This window comes from Diabrotica undecimpunctata, chromosome 8, assembly GCF_040954645.1.
Source record: "Diabrotica undecimpunctata isolate CICGRU chromosome 8, icDiaUnde3, whole genome shotgun sequence".
In the NCBI taxonomy this organism is placed as follows: Eukaryota; Metazoa; Arthropoda; class Insecta; order Coleoptera; family Chrysomelidae; genus Diabrotica; species Diabrotica undecimpunctata.
The window spans coordinates 6,342,277-6,361,637 of NC_092810.1; the positions used below are offsets into that span (position 1 = coordinate 6,342,277).

Genomic DNA, 19,361 nt, shown 5'->3' on the forward strand with positions numbered 1-19,361 from the left:
CGCTATTGCCTTAAAACATGAAACAGCTAGTTAAACTTCACGGAGCCATCGAGTAAGAACCATGGAAGAAGGCGACGAACCAAACGATGAACGTCTTCTTGATGATGTCTTCTTGACTGAACAAAACGATGATGCCGAAGAGACGCGAGCCCAGATGTTGGAATTGTGTTGACGTAGGTCACATTCACCGTAATTGCAAGAAAATTCTGATGACCAGACTTGGTGGTCAATGCCGAGAGGGAAGTTTAAAGATGGTCTAAGATGTGGACAATGCCAAATTCCTAACGGCAAAAGCTTTAATGAATTTATGTCAAATTGCGCAGAGAGGAAGAGTGCTAAATTTGGCGTGACCACAGAAGTTCAGCAAGGTCTTGTAAGTGTTCCGCATAACGTCTTTCTAGCCCATTGTGTTGCCAAACAGCTTGAGGTGACTAAAGGAATCTCGTCCATATTCTATAAGAAGTTCGGTCGTTTGGACGAGTTAAAAAATCAGCAGCCTAAGGTTGGAAGAGTACTAAGATTAGAATATGGTCCTCGATATTTGCTATATATTATGGCGACCAGGAAGTCGTATACAGAAAAAGCAAGCTACGAGGATATATGGCGTGCTCTAACTAATTTGAAGAAAATCGTGTTTAATTATGAAATCAAGAATTTGGCCTTACCCAAGATAGGCCATATACCAGAAAATGTAGCATGCTTGAATTGATCTTCCGAGAAACCAGCGTACGAATTACTGTGTGTTGCATTAACTCCAAGAGATCGTATCCTTCAAAGACAGTAGACTGTTATTTCTTCCTGACAGATTTATGCAGAGCTGGAGAGTCCTGTAGATTCCTGTAGATTCCGATACAGTGAAGAAGGTAGTAGTGAAATGAATATTGATCAGTGTATTAGTGTCTGGGGGCTCGGGAGACTGAGACCTCGGAAGCCCCGAAGAAGACATCAGGTGAGTTTTATAATGGTATTAATCTCAGCTCTAGGTTTAATTGTACTAACTGCGGAAATCTTTCCGAACATACATATATATATATATATATATATATATATATATATATATATATATATATATATATATATATATATATACAGATTGAACGAATTTAAAACGGAACATACGAAATCAATGTATTTCGGCTCAACTCCGCTCTAGGTGGTTGGCCAACAAAAGGTTGTCAAATAATTATATTATAAAAATCCAATACTTCAGCGGGCTACTGGATTCGGAACTCATTCAAGAACAAGTCAAAACTCCACCCAAATAGGTTGCCTAGAATCACTGAAAAACTAGACTTAAAAAGCAGTTATTATGCTGTCAATCCACTTATCGCTTCCTTATAGTCCAAGAGATAGGGCCGAATTTATAATGTTAACTATTAAATATTTTTGGTATAACAAATAGTAATTTTACTTATTTTTTATTACAATAAAAAGGTTTTTAAATTTACATTGCATAAATAATGATTGTTCAGATATAAGAAAAATTTGATTTATTATTACATTAATAATCAAATACAAAATATATTATTTCTATTTATCAATAGGTAAAATTCAAATTGTAGAATTCCTTTAACATTTTATAAATAATTATTAATAAAAATCAATTTAATAGTGGAATTATCAATTTTTTAAGTTTTGAAATTTACTTTGTAGATATTTTCAATATTTTTTTGACGTGACAACGTCTTAAATTAGGTTGTGGCTCGGAGTCATTCATGAAAAAGTGTAACGCCCGCTCACGTCTGTTACAGTGAGTCACCGAACGAGAGAGAGGCCCGCCGGACCGGCGAATGCCTTGCGTCTCTCTCCCACTCAAACATGATCGGTCCGCTGCGCGCGCAGCACTAGAGAATTAGGCGCGTTGAATCGGTGCGTGCTTCCGTGCTTGTGTCTCTGTCTTTCTCGAGCGTTCTTGGCGTTCAAGACACATTACAGCAATTTCTCCTATCATCGTCCTATCCTCAACAAAATCACTCAAATAGAAATTAGTTAAGTTTAAGTTTACATATACAATGTTTTAGTAAACAAAATATATTTCTATAGATAAAATTTGTGCAATTCTTATTTTCATTCAATTCCTTGTTCCTATTGTGCAATTTAATAATATTCATATCAATAAATATTCTACCGAGAAAAAGACGTTGTCACGTAAAATCTTCGCCCGTAAAACCGACTTTACAGGCAACCGATTTTTTTTTAACTTTCAAGTTGATTGAATTTTTTTTCATTAGTTAATTATAATTTTACAAATTCTGTTTGGACATTAATTTTGCATCATTATTATTTTAAAATATTAAAATAATAATGATGCGCGTTCATTTAGATCAGTAATTCTAGACGCATGCGCTAAATGTAATAAGTATCAAGATGCTTTTATTCAACTTCGATTTGACTGACTTCGATTGTAATGAAGTTTTTGAAACCTTAGTCACTTATATGGAACAGGACTGACGAGAACAATTCCAAAAAGAAAAGTAAACGATGTCAGATTTTTACTATTTAACCGGCAGTATAAGTTGCATGATGTGAACGAGCCTTAAAAAAAAACTAAAAAATTTCGATGCTTCAAGCTTACCACCATGTCAAGATGAATTACACCAACATCTACTGCGAGCTCATTATATTTCAAATATTTGGACAAATGCTCATAAAAAAGTACCAACAGAATTGATTGTTAAAGAACATGGTTGGGAGTTTGAAGATGAAACATATAAATTCAAATGGTTTAGTGGACCTCAGATGCCAGAATCAGTTCGAGAAGTAGTGATTGAAAATGAAGCAGATAATGAATGTGATATTATTGAAAGTAAAAGTGACGAAGATTATGAATGTGATAACATCAATGAGAGTGAGAAAAATGACGAAGTTTTTCTAAATTTTTTTTTTCTTATCGGAAAAATCGTTTGAAAATTTTTGGAAAAAAATCATGGTATAACTTACAGAAAATTGAAAGGATTCTACAAATTAGATTTTACCTCAAAAAATTACGAAAATTTTCATTTACGGAAATTTTTTTGGAAAATTTTGAGGAAAACTCTACTTGACGCTTCTCAGAATAGTAACAGCAGTAAGCATACAAATTTTCAAATCAATCGGTATAAAAATATCATAATAAAATCAGTTTGAAAATTGTTACAGAGACCTAAAATGCGCAGGCAAGTGGTACATTTGACCCCGTTTTGTGGCTCTCTGTACCAACCCAGCTGTCCGCCCTTTTGGATTTAGAGTTTTTAGGGGCTAAATAATAAGCCATGAAAATGGCGGACATATTACTTATCGTTAATTTTTCCCCAAAAAATTGCAACTTCACCCCTGTCCGCCACCCCTTATGTATCCACTCTCGCGTCCGCCCTTTGGGATTTCGTCTAGTTATACCAAGATCTTACTCTAGGCAAATTTTCAGCCATATTATCGATCGTTAATTTTTCCGAAAAAAATTTCAACTTCATCCCTGTATAGCCACCCCCTGTACCACGAGGGACGTCCGCCTGTAAGGCAAAGTCTTAACCCAGATACAATGAATATATTCCAATAGAGAAATGTCATATTACTGATCAGTTCAAAATTTCGGCTCTATCTCTCCGACTATTAGGCAAACTCCTCTTTCCTTTAAAGGAGACAGATAGTTGAACGATATTTTATACAATGTCTATCACCGGGTATGTATTTATTTTTGTCCAAGTTTTATATTGGTCCACTATTTCAAATGCAGTTCAAACAGACATATATTAAATTGTATGTTCCGTTTTAAATTGGTTCAATCTGTATATATATATATATATATATATATATATATATATATATATATATATATATATATATATATATATATATATATATTGATATGATTGGTGTTTATAGAAATTAATTTATAAGTTACACATTAGATAATATTAGATATTAAATTTGGTTATTTTAATAAGTTATATACTAGAGAATTTTATAAAAATATATTTATGTGAGGGCATTTTTAAGAAATTAGCATATAATAATTGTAAAAAGTTGTATTTTAGTAATTATAATGTGGTAGATATATTTAAGTGAGCCATGTGACTAGGCAACCAACTATACATGTGAGTGACAGACAGATATACATACTCTCCAAGTGACATTTTAAATAATTAGGAATATAAAGTGGGGTTATAATAATAATGTTAGTTTAAAATGTTTAATTTATATACATTTACTGATTTAAGTGTTTATTCTGATCTGAAAAGCCTAAATGTCAACAAAATTATCAATAGAAAATTAACGAATTCTCCAGAATGCAGAATTTGACCTTTGTTTACGGTCGAACATTCGGGAATAATGGTTATGTCTGTGGATCGAACATATACTGTTTCCAGAAAATTCAGACATTTGTGTTTAATGTGTTTAATGGAATAAATCTAACATGATTTCTTACCAGATGGTTCTGGAAGATTGAAAAGATATAAATATCCGTGATTTGGATTCAAGAGGGCAGTTTTAGTAAGAAAGTCCATTCAGTTAGTCAATCAGTTATGAGTTACAGTTACTATGATGGCCAGTTTTAGTATGAAAATTAGTTAGAGGCAGTCAATCAGTTACAATTGTTCAATATAGTGAGTTAAATCAAGATTAAGAAACAGTATAAAGAAAATATTATTGAAGATTAAAAATTATGTTATGTATAAATGATGACAATGGAAGAAGTATTAATTGAATATTAAAATTAAATAATATTTTTGGTGATTGGATATTGATATATTGAAAAGAAGAATAAAAATAAATGCTGTTTGCTGGTTTGCTTGGTGGTTTATAAATGCTGTGAAGAAAAATATCTTAAATTGGTGGAAGCTGATAATTGGAAAAAGTAATTTCACAAAAACAAGGATAACCGAAGCTGAGAAGAAGACATTTGAGTGGTGATTATAATCTATATAGTGGAAAACAGTTCATTTAGGCATTCAGTGACAGAAAGGTACAAAATTTTGTTAATATAATTTAGTTAGTGTCATAACAATTTCAATTTTGAAGATAGTTTGTTTAAATTTTACATTGTCTATAGAATTTAATTAGTTTCATAAGAATTTCAATTTAAAGATAGTTTATTTTAAATTTACATTGGCTAGGTTAGATATATATGTGTGTTTCATAATAGATATAATAAAGATAATTTAAAAAAGTACTTACAAACTAATTCTTTGAGAACCGCGATAAAAACCCTATATTATTAAAAAACACTCATTGCTCATCATTCACAAACAATACATCATAACAATAGATATATATATATATATATATATATATATATATATATATATATATATATATATATATATATATATATATATGTATATATATACGTTCGAATTATCGGCTAAAGTGGTATATATATATATATATATAGCTCTTTTGGTATTTTTTGTTTAAAGAAACCATACATCTTTGTCATATTTTGTTTTGATTTTAATGTGAGAATCATTAACTTTTTAATAGGACATTTTACATAGTCTGCTCTAATAGCATTTTGTCAGTGGCTTGATACAGCAATATTAAGCGAAAATAATTAAACACTTTAATACAAAAATGTAATATAAACCAATTATCTCTAAACGATAGCTTACCAGAGGGTGCATATAACGATGATCCAATTACACAGTAGATTCTACAAAAGAGCGAGATTCTATTATACAATTTTATCTTCTCTGCAAGATTAGGAGGTGTACCAAAAACTGTATATTGAGTGACATCATGTAAAAGTCTCGACCATTCTTTATTATAATATGGAAAAATTGATTCAACGAGTATCAGTGAACTACCACTTACTAGAACAAATAAGTCTTGGCCGAAACCTAGACCAATATTAGCTAAAAAATGATAAAATCAATAAATCACAAAGCTCTTGTCTGAACCGTAAAAATTCAATGTAGTAATAGTAGTTTATTAATATTTTAATGCATAAAAGATAAATAAATAAACTTGTTGATTAAATTTTTGTAATTATTTTTCATTCTAAATTAAAATATAAAGTTCTTTTTTCTCTTGCTAATTTTTTCTTCCTAATCCAATCCATTTCCACAACTTTCGATCGGCTACTTCCTTTAAACATATCAGTGTGATCATCTCCAAACCTATGTCAATAAAGCAAGCCAATAGACATCCTCTAATAAGCCGAAAAAGTTTACATACGTTCCAGGCTGGGGTGCAGCTTGCTGGTTTGATATCTTCTTTAGAGGCCTTTATATGCTGACAAAAATGTTTTATCCAGTCGAAAAATAACTCTTCATTTATTCAACCGTTTTTTGAACATCTGTAGATTGCTCCAATTGGGCCTCCTCTCATCAATTGTGGATTCATACGTATTCGAGGGAATATGAACATAGGAGGGACAAACTGTCCTGAAACATTTACAGCGCATACTATGGTAACATTTTTCCCTCTTTCCCAAGATATTACGGATCCTACTTGCTTTTGACCTTTTGGTGCCCAAATTTTTTATGGTTTCTGGACCGTAGGAATGCTCGTTTCATCTACATTAAAAATTCGACTCTCAGGAAATTTGAACTTTCCCAAAACTGCATCTTTATTGAATGCAGAAATGCGGTTTTGACTGGTACCTTCGGGTTTTCTAAAAATAATGTCTGGATGACGCTTTAAAAAGAGTTCTAACCAATCTTCACCAGCGATCTTTTCGAGTCGAAACGGTGTTTTATTTTATTCTCTTCAGCAAACTGGTATGCTAATCGCCTTAGTTCTGGTAGTGTGACTCCAAAAAACATATTCGCCAACTTTTTAACATGGTTCCCTATGGTGGATTCCTGTTCATCATTAAAAATTGGTTTCCTGCCAAGTTTTATTTTTTTTATGGCTATTGGACTGCAGTTTGTCACGTAGAGTGGATTCTGAAATATTGAATGATCGAACTACTTCTCGTATTTTTCGTCCAGATCGTATAGCAGTGATCGCAGCTTTTAGTTCATCTTCTGTCCATTTTGATCTTTCAGTTTTCCGAACGTAAGCACGGGGCATTTTGGAATCTAAAATGCAATAAAAACACTCAAAACAACGAAAATGGGATTTAGCTCTTATAATACTCAGGTCCAGATATATTGATTAATTAGAAAATTTAATTCATTTTCTCGATTAATATGAATATGGATATACCCACATTAATATATTTAAACATACTTACTGTTTCTAAAAATTAATAAGTGAAGGAAGTCACTTATAACAAATGTGAACATTATAATCCTTATTAATTGGGAAACAATTATATAACGTCTGAAATACGTCTTATCATATTTTGTAGAATAAAGTATGCAAAACATTAACGTCCTTAATGTATGATAAAACTGAGTGTCTTTCCTAATTTGATACATGCTTAAATATTGATTAAATTTGAATATTTTCTAATCTGAATTCATCCACTAAAATTAAAACGAATGTTAACTCTTAGGTTATTAACATATGATTATTTTATACGCCAAAATAACTAAAGGTAAAACCGTATATGAAAACCGATAAGTAATTAAGCGATCTATATAAGGTTCGAAAGGAACAACAGGTTCACACAAAATTTCTGTAATGTACCTTTCGCTATTTAAAGAACCTCCGCGTAAAGACGGGTAGATCCCATCCTGAGTATCTCCGGACTGAGAGAGTATTAGAACAGGAAAAGTTCGACAACAGCCCAGACATAACAGAAGATGAGGTATTAGAGGCGATAAAGCGAACAAAGAACAACAAGGCGATAGGTCCTGACGAAATACCTGTAGACATAATACGGTTAATAGAAGAACAACAAATTGAAATATTGGTCGACTTATTCAATACAATATACAGTACAGGAATCATTCCCAGAGATTGGCTGATGTCAACATTCATAACATTACCAAAAAAACGGGTGTGGCAGTCCAATGGGACTGCCGGCAGAAGTTACACTTCTATACACGCATTCGCCGTTACAAATTTATTTGGGAGTCAATCTGCACAATCATTACATATGTAATTCTATAGGTAAGACATAGCAGAAAGAGAAACAGAATTAATAACAACTTACTAACAATGAAGGATTGAATCATTATTTTGATGAAAATGTATATTTTTATTTTCATATATGTATGAAAGGAGTTGAATGCAAAAAAAAATTTAAAAATTTTTATATTGTCTTCAGTTTTGTCATAGTTTAAACCCTCTTTTATCAATTCTTTTAGCAGCCACGTGTTTAATAGATAAGTTTTTAAAAAAGACATGTATACCTATACCTATACCTAGCAGATATAAACGACAATGACCATATCTATGTTTAATCATCATCAAAAACAATATTCTAAAAAATTTTTTTTAATACCTTTCAGATGTTGACACAATAAAACCTTAAAGCCAATGAGATGTAGTAATGCCCTATTTCTCCCAGTTGAAATTAATAGACACCAGATTTTTTTCAACATAGAGATCTCTGCTAAATCATCACTTAGCCCAGTTTTGGGGTACACTGAAAGTTTGTTTGTCACGACTAAATTAGACGCTGGAAACTTTTATTTCTATCATTAAGTTAAAACAACGTTCAAACAAATATTGTTTAAGAATGCTTTGTATAATGATTGCAATTATTAGTTCTAAAAGTTCTAATGGTAGTCTTATTGACCGTTGATCAAATAAATCATTAAAAATGTCTTAATTATAAAAGTTTAACAACAACGAATAAATGTGACGAGCAATAAATATCTGATAAGTTTTATTGTTTGATTATAAATGGTCTTAGTTGTCATCTAGGCTGGGAAGCTCACAATTTTTATTATTTGAAAAATTGCATATTTTTCTTTACGTTTTATTATTAAAAATGTAAACCAACGATAATAAACCTAACATAACGTAAACAAATCCTACCAAACCTAATCAAATCTAACCTAAACTAACCTGCTAAAAAAGCAGTAATCTATTAAAAGTAGGTAAGAATAAAATGTTATATAATTATTAAAAATCATAATTATTTTTCAAAAGAAAACATATTTTGTATAACTATGGCAACACTGGTGAGAATTGCCCTTCTTGATCCTAAAAAACAGTTGTCATTATGGATACCTACGATAATAAACTAACTTAACGTAATCAAACCTAATCAAATCTAACCTAACCTAACCCTGGTAAAAAAGCAGTAATTTTCTATTAAAAGTAGGTAAGAAAAACATCTACAGAAAAAATCTATGTTCGTGGTTTAACACAACAACCACAAATATTTTCAGAGCAGCAGTGTGCAAACTACAGATTGCCATGTCATGATGGTCGCCAACATCCGAAACGGATGGGCACTAGAAGAAGAATAATATAATAATAATCAAAAATGTTATATTAAAAATCAAATTTTTTATTTTTCATAAGAAAACATATTTTGTATAACTATGGCAACACTGGTTAGAATTACACTTCTTGATCCTAAGAAAAGAAACAGTTGACATTCATGTCATTTCTTGTTGTTCACAGTATGTACCACAAATAGTAGTGTATTTGGAATACGAAAGGTGAGGAGCGAGAATTGCATAAGCCCAGCCGTTCGTAATGGCGACGGCGCTATTAGTCACGTTAGGGGCCTAGAATAACAGAGACACATAGAAGCGACACAGCGGTCCAAAAGCGGGTACCATTTTTGTATACGCATGCCCGATTCTGGTTGTATTACTGTCAAAAACACGTGCTTATTCTTTAATTCTGGTTGTATTCGATAGTCCGTAGGCGTCTATGGTAAATACTCGACGCATTAAGTGCATTTGACCATTTATATAATTTATTTATAGTTAAAAGGTTATAGTTATAGTTTATAGTTAAATATATAAGTTTATAGTTATAGTTTATAGTTAAAAGTTTAATTTATATTTAAAATGGCTGGATATATTTGTGCGATTCGCGGATGTTCATCTGTGACAGGAAAAGGAATAAGTTTATTTAGATTTCCTAAGAATAATAACAGGTAATTACTATTGCTTTGTAATTATTATTAGTTATTACTAATTACATAATAGTATTGGTTTGACTTTCGAACAGTAAGCCGACGCCGACGTGTCTGTCCGAGCTATAAAAAAATAAACTTTGGTCTGCCAAGGGATACCTAGTTCAAACTGAAAACATTAAATTTGGTGACAGTGCGTTTTCTTTTATTGAAAGACGCAAGTCTCCGAAGGCTAGGTCAAAAAATCAACAGATGGTGGCCAAATGTCGGCGCGCTCGAAGACAATAACAATACGAATATAGTATTTTTAAGAAATAAAAATATATAGAGGGTTTTATACACGGGAATATTTGATTTAAGAGCGTAGGCGCAAAATTTGGGGCAAATGTTTTTTAAATGTATTCATTTTTTTCGAATCCTGAAAAAACTAATAAGTATTTTTGAAAAATTTAAAAGCAGAATGAAAGACCACATTATTACTGAGGGCCAAAAGTCCCCGAAAACTTTTATAATGTTTATTTTAATAAGTTACAGGGGTGAAAAAAAAGAGAAAATTTAGTGTGATTTTTAATTTTAAATATCTCATTCAAAAAAACTTTTTGTTTATTCTAAGGGACTTTCGGCCCTCGGTAATAATGTAATCTTTCATTCTGTGTTTAAATTTTACAAAAATATTTGTTAGTTTTCTCAGGATTCCAAAAAAATGTTAAAAAGCATTGGCCTGAAATTTTGCGTCTACGCTCTTAAACGAAACAAAGAAATTACTAAAATGCTCAAACTAAAAATTGTTGGAAACATAATTAGACCGATAATTGGGAAAATCTTAAAATTCCAACAGAACAAGACTTCAAAATTGCAAAAACATGGTTGCAAATAAACAAACTTACATTAAATTATGAAAAAACTAAATAGGTACTCATCTACTTTTTGCTATATACAAAAGTTTTCTGCCAATTTTTAATTCGTTAAATATAAATAAAAAAGATCAAATATATGGATCGAAATACATAAAATATTTAGGAGTTTTAAATGGGAATTACAAATAAAAAATATTAAAACTTTATTTGTTGTATATCTCAATATTTAGTGACACTTTTGTGACTTCTTCAGGAGAAAACTGAAAATTTATTAAGATTAGATATTGACAAAAGTTAAATATTTCATTACTTACAATATACTTAGAATATACTAATACCATAGAATAACAGTGCTAATACTCTTATAATTGTAAGTAATAAAGTATTATTTATAAATACAGACAAAGTTCTTTGTTTAAAATTTGTTCTGTTAAAAATTTGTAGTGCCAAAGTGTGGATAGAAGCTTGCAGACGAGAAGATTTGTTATTCAAAATGGATTCACTTTATAATAATTATAGGATTTGTGAACTGCATTTTGAAGATAATGTTATTGTAAAAGGAAATAGAAGAAAAACATTGGCGCATGACGCAGTACCTTCAATATTTTCATATAATACGATTCATAACGATAATTAAATGCAATCATTTTTTTTTTCGAATCCTGAGAAAACTAACAAATATTTTTGAAAAATTTAAATACAGAATGAAAGATTACATTATTACCGAGGGCCGAAAGTCCCTTAGAATAAACAAAAAGTTTTTTTGAATGAGATATTTCAAATTAAAAATCACACTAAATTTTCTCTTTTTCTTTCACCCCTGTAACTTATTAAAATAAATATTATAGAAGTTTTCAGGGACTTTCGGCCCTCAGTAATAATGTAGTCTTTCACTCTGCGTTTAAATTTTTCAAAAATACTTATTAGTTTTTTCAGGATTCGGAAAAAATGAATGCATTTAAAAAACATTGGCCCGAAATTTTGCGCCTACGCTCGAAGAATTTATATTGTGTGATATGCCCACTGACTATTAATTTTCTGGTTGTTAGCTGTCATTGGCGGCTTGGCCACGTAACTTCAAAGAGCTGTCGCTTCTCTGTGTTGGGTTTTTCTCTGTTAGGGGGTTATGACATAGGAAGACGAGGTGACGTTGATGTAAGTGGTGTTGCCATGTTTTCACTAGTTTGCATATTTACCGAAATAATGATTATGCTATACAATGTTTTCCAAAAAAACAAAGATTGTATAAGCAAATATTCTATTAAAATCACAGCTTAAGTTTACAATAACCTATTTCTTAAGAATTTTGAGTATTCAGCAAACAAAATTAGTTAGTGGCAACATTGTAATCCACTTCTTTGCAAATTGCAAACTGTCGTTAGTCGTTATAAAAAATAAAAACATTGTATCAAAAATTTTAGAATTATGAGATAAAAACAGTATACATCAATTTTTATATAATAGGTATATCTAATAAACATTGCTAAAATAGAAGAAGCTATAATAGTTTAAGGCTAAAAGAATTCTTTAGCAATACACTGTGGAAAAATACACCAAATCGAAAAAATCAAAAGAATATTTTTTTGGATGAGTGAAAGTTAAAGTTGGACAAAGGGCTATTAAACATTCTGAGGATTAGGAGTTTATTTTTACAAACACCAGGTAAGAACAGCACCTAATGATACCAAACTTTCGTTAATAAATACAAACTCGATACTATTTTGTACATTTTGCTTCTGTAGTTAAATTGCCTTTAAATCTTAACCAACATTTATATACTACGTATATTTTAAAATCATTAATACTCTATACTCTTAACTATTATACTGGCAGTCCTAAAAGTTGCCTTATTTTATACAAAAAGTCATACTTTCTTAATTTAATAATATATTATTATTATAGATTTTCATGGACCTTCTACTTCTGAGCAATAGTTACATACTAATTTGTGATGATCCTGAAGAGCAAGATGGCAGAAATGCTAGAGTTTACACTTTATTATCTACAGATGGTCCTTTAAGGAAGAGTATTTTAGAATGTATGGAACTAATAACAAACCAGTACTAATGAATATAGAGGCATATATATTTGTATAACAATAAAACACTAAAACTTTGTTTTCAAAACTTCCACAAAATGTTGTGGAAGTTTTGAAAACAAAGTTTTCAGTGTTTTATTGTTACATAAAATGAATTTCCATCAAGTAACGGTCGAATCCATCAATTATATATATTTGTTTATCAATAGGAAGATCTCGCAACACGATAGGAAGATTAAATGAAGATTGGTGGAAAAATCCTTACATGAAGTTGTCCATGTGGTACAGGATCGCAGTCAATGGAGACAGCAAGCTAAAAATATTTAGACTGTCTCCACCCACCCACACCCTGACAAGGGCTTAAGGAATGAGTAGGAGGAGAATATTTGTTGCCAATACTTTGCCACAGAAAATTAGACAAATAAATAAGTTTTAGGATATCTGTGTTTTATTTTGTTGTTTTCAGGACATTGGTTTGTTAATGTAATGGACAACAGATGTAGTCACAAAATAATAAAGAAAAACTTCCCTGTAGAATATATAAAAATGCGTAGGTAAGTGTATACTATATTTTTGGACAAAGAGAATATATTTTTTGGCATAGCATAAGTTTTTATTTCTTATTTTATGAATACTTTATTTTTCATTAAAAGCATATTTTTTGAATTTGCCACCTAAAATTCATAACAAATTTTAAATTTGTGGCCAAATGAGATTAGTTTCGGCCCGTCCGCACTTGGCGCTAGAAACTCTCCCAAATCTTTCTATATGACTTACCTTACTAGTGGGCTATGTGCTATAATGTTGTTTCATTGTAAATAATGGCGGTGGCTTTTAAAAATAAGACATTTTAAATGAAAATTACATAAAAAATAATGTTTTTCGGATTCAAAGAATAAAAATTATTGTGCAATCATCAGTAAGTGAAGCAGAACCCATTGATATAAATTTCATCTCCGTAGACATCGTACCGTCTTACTAAGCGTCTATATTCTTTGGTCTTACTACCAAAGAATATATGTTACTACTTTAACTACATTAGGACCAAATATTCTTTAGCATTAAACTATTGCCTCTATATTCTTTGCTTAAATTGTGTTATCAAGGAATATTATGGACACGAATTAGTTGATGGTAAAAAAATTAATCAAGTTCAATCAAATGGAAATAATAAAACAAGAAATCAGTGAGCGAACCTGTAAAGTAGAAATAGAGAATAATGGATTGGATTATGCTCTTTTGGAAAGCTTTAAATGTGAAATTAAGAAAGAATCCAGTGTAGCAAGTAAAGATAATACTTTTGAATTTCATGTAAAGACTGAAATAGAACAAGATGGAAATAAAGTTAATTATTTTAATGAAAAACAAAAAACCAAAGAAGGTAAGTAAATATACCTACATTTGGGTAAAAATAAAAACATCGTTTTTTGAGTAGGTATAATAAATATTAAGTTATAGTTTTAACAAATTTTTGAAATTTAGTCCACTAGTTAATTGCAACAGAAGAAGTGTATAACATAACTTAACATTATGTTTTAAAAACGCAAAAGTGTATTGGCCAAACCTGTTGGAGCATGCAAATATTAATAGCAATCATACCCAATATTAAAATGTTATTACTGGCTTACCTAATGAGAATAAATTGAGTCATACTAGCAATTTTTAAAATTACGTTATTATATTACCTGAATTGCTGTGTTTACTATGTCTCTACTTCAGCTTTAGTCTTTTTTTTATATTACCTTTACATTTAGGTTCAATAATAAATACAAAGTTCAAAATTATATACAAAACTGTCACTAAGCAAATTTTATTAAATGTTGAGAATGTTTGTTAACATTTGTACCTGGCAGAACTAGATTAATAGATGGACCAAGGTTGAGATGAAGTCTTGGGGCAGATGAGAATGCTACAATTAATGTTTTATCATCTGACATCAAGCTTTAAGGAATGAAAAATATGCTTAGAAATGTTCAGGTATAACTTCGGCCATACAAAACAACAATGGTGAAGTGATGATTGATATTGAAGATGAAATATTGTCTTATTTGATAACTGTGATTGATTTATTGTAAATATTTTGACTTCTAGATGCCTGTTTTAAAAAAAAGCAGCATCATAAGAATGTACTAGACTTGGTTATTATTTTCTGTTTGCATTCATTGCTCTTATAGTAAATATTTATATTTTAGGTTTTACTGAGGAAGAGGAGAACAAAATGAAAATTATGGAAACATTCTGTGAACATTCATCCCATAAAGTACACTATACAAGTCCACATGCTGAAGGAACAACCATAAATAAAAATATAAAAGTTCGGACTAGAAAAGGACCATACAAATGTGAAATTTGTTTTAAGCAATTTGGTGGACCATCTAAGTTAAAATCACATTTGAGGGTGCATACTGGAGAAAAACCTTATAAGTGTGAAATTTGTTTTAAGCAGTTTAGTGAAGCAGGTACTTTAAAAAAACATTTGATAGTGCACACTGGGGAAAAACCTTATAAGTGTGAAATTTGTTTGAAGCCGTTTTCTCGGGCAGATCATTGGAAAACTCATTTGAGAAGGCACACTGGCGAGAAACTTTACACATGTGAAATTTGTTTTAAGCACTTTAGTGAAGCAAGTACTTTGAAAACACATTTGATAGTGCATGCTGAAAAAAAACCTTACAAGTGTGAAATTTGTCTTAAACATTTTAGCCAAATGGGTAATTTGAAAACTCATTTGAAAGTGCACACTGGAGAAAAACCTTATGACTGTGAAGTTTGTTTTAGAAAGTTTAGAGAAGAACATACTTTAAAAAAACATTTGTTAGTACATGCTGGACAAAAACCTTATAAGTGTAAAATAAAACCTTACAAGTGCGAAATGTGTTTCAAGCAGTTTGGTCAAATGGGTAATTTGAAAACTCATATGAAAATGCACACTGAAGAAAAACTTTACAAGTGTGAAATTTGTTTTAAGCAGTTTAGCCAAACAGGTAATTTCAAAACTCATTTGAGAGTGCATACTGGAGAAAAGCCGTTTAAGTGTGAAATATGTTTTAAGCAGTTTAACCAATTAGGTAATTTGAAATCTCATTTGATAGTGCACACTAAAAATAAACCATACAAGTGTGAAATTTGTTTCAAGCAGTTTACTCAAATGGGTAATTTGAAAAGTCATATGAGGGTGCACACTGGAGAAAAACCTTTATAAGTGTGAAGTTTGTTTTAGAAAGTTTAGTGAAGCAAGTACTTTAAAAAGACATTTGGCAGTGCACACTGAAGAAAAACTTTAACGGTTTGATAAGCAAGTACTTTAAAACTCATTTGATAGTGCACACTGCATAAAATCTGTATAAAGAATTTCGAGATACTCCAATTTCCATTTTAGTTTTTATTTGTCATTTAAGTACTTCTGATGTACATTGTGGTTGATTTTGGACAAATTTTAAACTTTTTTTACAGAAAAAAAAATGTAGTTTAGTAATTTTTGATACAAGAAATTAATTTTTTATATTTATTGCTACTAAAAACATTCACCAAAGGGCGCTACAGTGAAATTTTTGTCATTTTAGGGCTTTTTGTGAGTGAAATAGTTTTTTTTTCGTGGATACTCAAAATTCTTTAGAAATAAAGTTATTGTAAATTTAATCTGTGATTTTAGCAGAATTTGCTACAATCTTTGTTTTTTTGAAAAACATTGTATAGTATAATTATTATTTGAGTAAATATTCAAAACTATGGTTTGTTTTTTAACCAGGAGTAATTCAAATTTATCCCGCCGTAATGCTTGTTTGTAATTGGTCCAACTGCAGGCAAGTTTACTCCACTAAATTATGACATTTTGACACTAATGACATTTATGAAATTTTAAAATTCAAAATGTATATTGACGATTTTTTGTATTTTCTGCGGTATTCATTTAATTTTTAGATTTTTCGTTTGAATTTATATAAAAAACAGTTCTTTCCAGAACTATTTAGCGACGTATTAGCGCTATCAAGATAACAATATGGATTCAATGCCAAGTATCCTTCTCAACCTAAAAAACGCGGAGTAGATTTGGGTCATTTATCATTAAATGAAAAACAATGCATTATAAAAATGTACAAACAAATAAAAATTGATAATCCTGGAAGGAAAATAACAGCTATGGTAGCAAAAATAAAACAGGCAACAGGTTAGTTTTGCAGAAGAGTTATTTACAACATCAAGACTTACTAAAGTAATGTGTTAATTTTAGGTGCTGTGAATTCAACTATTTAGAGAACAATTAAGGAATATAAGCAGACTGGAACAGTAAGATGTCCTAAAAATATTGATGGTCGACCTTCTATCCTTGCAACATATGATGAAAGAGTTAAAACATCTATACAACAGATAATACACAGCTTCTTTTGCAAGAATGAAATGTCCACTTTAAATAAAATTATAAGTGAAATTAACAACCATCCAGATCTTCCAAATATGTGTCACATTCGTTCATTATTATATAAATTCTTGAAGCAAATCAATTTTAAGTAAGTAAATATGGGTTAGCCACAATTATACCTATAGTAAAATTATCTAAAACATTTTAGAGGTTTCAATTTTATAATAGGGTATATTATTGTTACTTCTAAATAGTTTTTGTAATTATTTAAAATTTATGAGCTACATGAGAAATGATTGTAATATTACACGGTTCTTGTTTGATCAAAATATTTTTCCTATTTACAGACATAAAAACAACAGTCTTTGTGTGACATGTTTTTTAGAAACATACCAAGTGTACAAATATTTTCATTTTAAGTATCATGTACTAACATTTCACTGTTCTCATTTAAAGATATTATATACTTAGTATGTTTGATGATGAGTATACTAAGTAATGATCTCATAAAGTTATTTAAAAAAATAAATTTTAAGTTTTTAGTCGTATACTCTACTGGAATGTTGTCAAGTATTTTGGTTCAACAGATATATCAACATGGAAAAGGGAAGAAAAGGATTATTTTAACTTTACATATAAGCAGATTCATTGCAGCAAATATATTGTTTATCTTACTGTTTATAGGGTGATTGATTTATTGTCTATATTATGAGTGTCTTACCATAGTTATTTTTTAGGTGAAATTATTCAAAGAAAAGTTTATACATTGGACTGCTGACCAAAAACAAAACTTTCTTGCTCAAATATCTTAAATAGATTCAGTTTTTGCCGAAAAACTAAATGAAGAAATTCAAAATGGTGTAGTTGTTCATAAACCTCACCAAGACATAAATGAAGAGGATATTTTGGAAGACTAATAAAATTATTCAATTTTTATTTTTACGTACATCTCGAATATATATTATGCACTGAATATTATTTACCTCTAATATCTAAATTGATTTCTGACTCTTTTAATTGTTTGTAATAACTTGGACTTGATGATATGCGAATAGTAATTAATGTGATATTTTTCTAGATGGTATTTATACTAAATATAAATTTATAAACATGTTATTTATATCTAATTATCATAAGAAAAACGGCAAATATCTTTTAAACTTAGTGTATACTTGTTATAAAGCATTTTCATTTTGTTTTCATCACAATAAAAGAACTTTTATTCTGAATAAATTTTATAGTAAATTAATGTTGTGTTTTAGTTAGTAGTCGCATCATTGTCATAGCTTGTAGATTTTGCTTTTTGTATTCGTACTTTTATGCTGTATTGATACAGTTGGTTTTGTTCTTCCTGGTTGTAGATCATCACAAGAAAACTGCAAAATTATACTAGAATATAACATAATAGATTGAATTTGTTGATTATCTCACAGATTTGCAGTATTTTTTAGTAATTTTATTTATTGATAACAAATGGGACAAACTCACTGTCAAAATTAAACAAGATTCCAGCATTAAAAAAATTGCAAGTACACACTTATTTATACAAAGTATCATTTTGCATTTTAGTGCTTCAAATAGAACCTAAAGATATTGATACATAAGTTAAACAAATCTATCTAATGCGGTAACTGATTAGCATGCATGAGAAGTAGGACCACACCTATATTTGAACCATAATTAATTCTGTGATGGGAAACATGACAAAGTGAATTAAAACAAATTAGCTGAAGCAATTCAGCAGATTGGATTATTAAACTTAAAAATAATGATCAAATCAACTCTTCTGGTAAGAAAAAATCTAAATTCAAGAAATTGATTACACCAGAATAAGAATATGGTCTAGGCAGTTTAAAAGACCAGTATTTCAGAAATTTTTGAACTTTCTTTAATTTTTGATACATCCTTGAGTAAATGGAAAACAAAACAGAGTTGAATTTTCAACTTGAGCGCAGATAAAAGTGTAAATTTTTAGAGATGCAATCCTACAAAAATCTCTGTTGTCTTTTAATGAAACCAAGCCGTTTTATAGCTTTGTTGTATATAAGATCTATTTGCAAATTAAAAGACAAATTTCTGTGAAAAACCATACGTACATCTGTAACATTATTGACTCTTACGATCAAAACATTCTCTAAATTATAATTAAATACCATAGACTCGAGAGATCTATAAAACTGGATCATGGGATATTTA

The 19,361-nt window shown here is 29.9% G+C and overlaps 1 protein-coding gene and 1 long non-coding RNA gene across 2 annotated transcripts; both read left to right on the forward strand.

The window, feature by feature from the left end:
• Nucleotides 1-12,140: 12,140 nt before the first annotated feature.
• On the forward strand, nucleotides 12,141-13,218 carry LOC140448259 (uncharacterized). Its single transcript, XR_011951667.1, has 3 exons — nucleotides 12,141-12,429; nucleotides 12,670-12,805; nucleotides 13,015-13,218. It is a non-coding gene; the product is annotated as an uncharacterized lncRNA (long non-coding RNA).
• A 389-nt stretch (nucleotides 13,219-13,607) lies between these two features.
• On the forward strand, nucleotides 13,608-18,234 carry LOC140449203 (uncharacterized). The gene is made up of 4 exons (XM_072542371.1): nucleotides 13,608-14,186; nucleotides 14,998-16,973; nucleotides 17,037-17,313; nucleotides 17,903-18,234. The coding sequence occupies exons 1-2, from the start codon at nucleotides 13,937-13,939 to the stop codon at nucleotides 16,005-16,007; spliced, it is 1,260 nt and encodes a 419-aa protein (XP_072398472.1). The 5' UTR covers nucleotides 13,608-13,936; the 3' UTR covers nucleotides 16,008-16,973; nucleotides 17,037-17,313; nucleotides 17,903-18,234.
• Nucleotides 18,235-19,361: the final 1,127 nt, after the last annotated feature.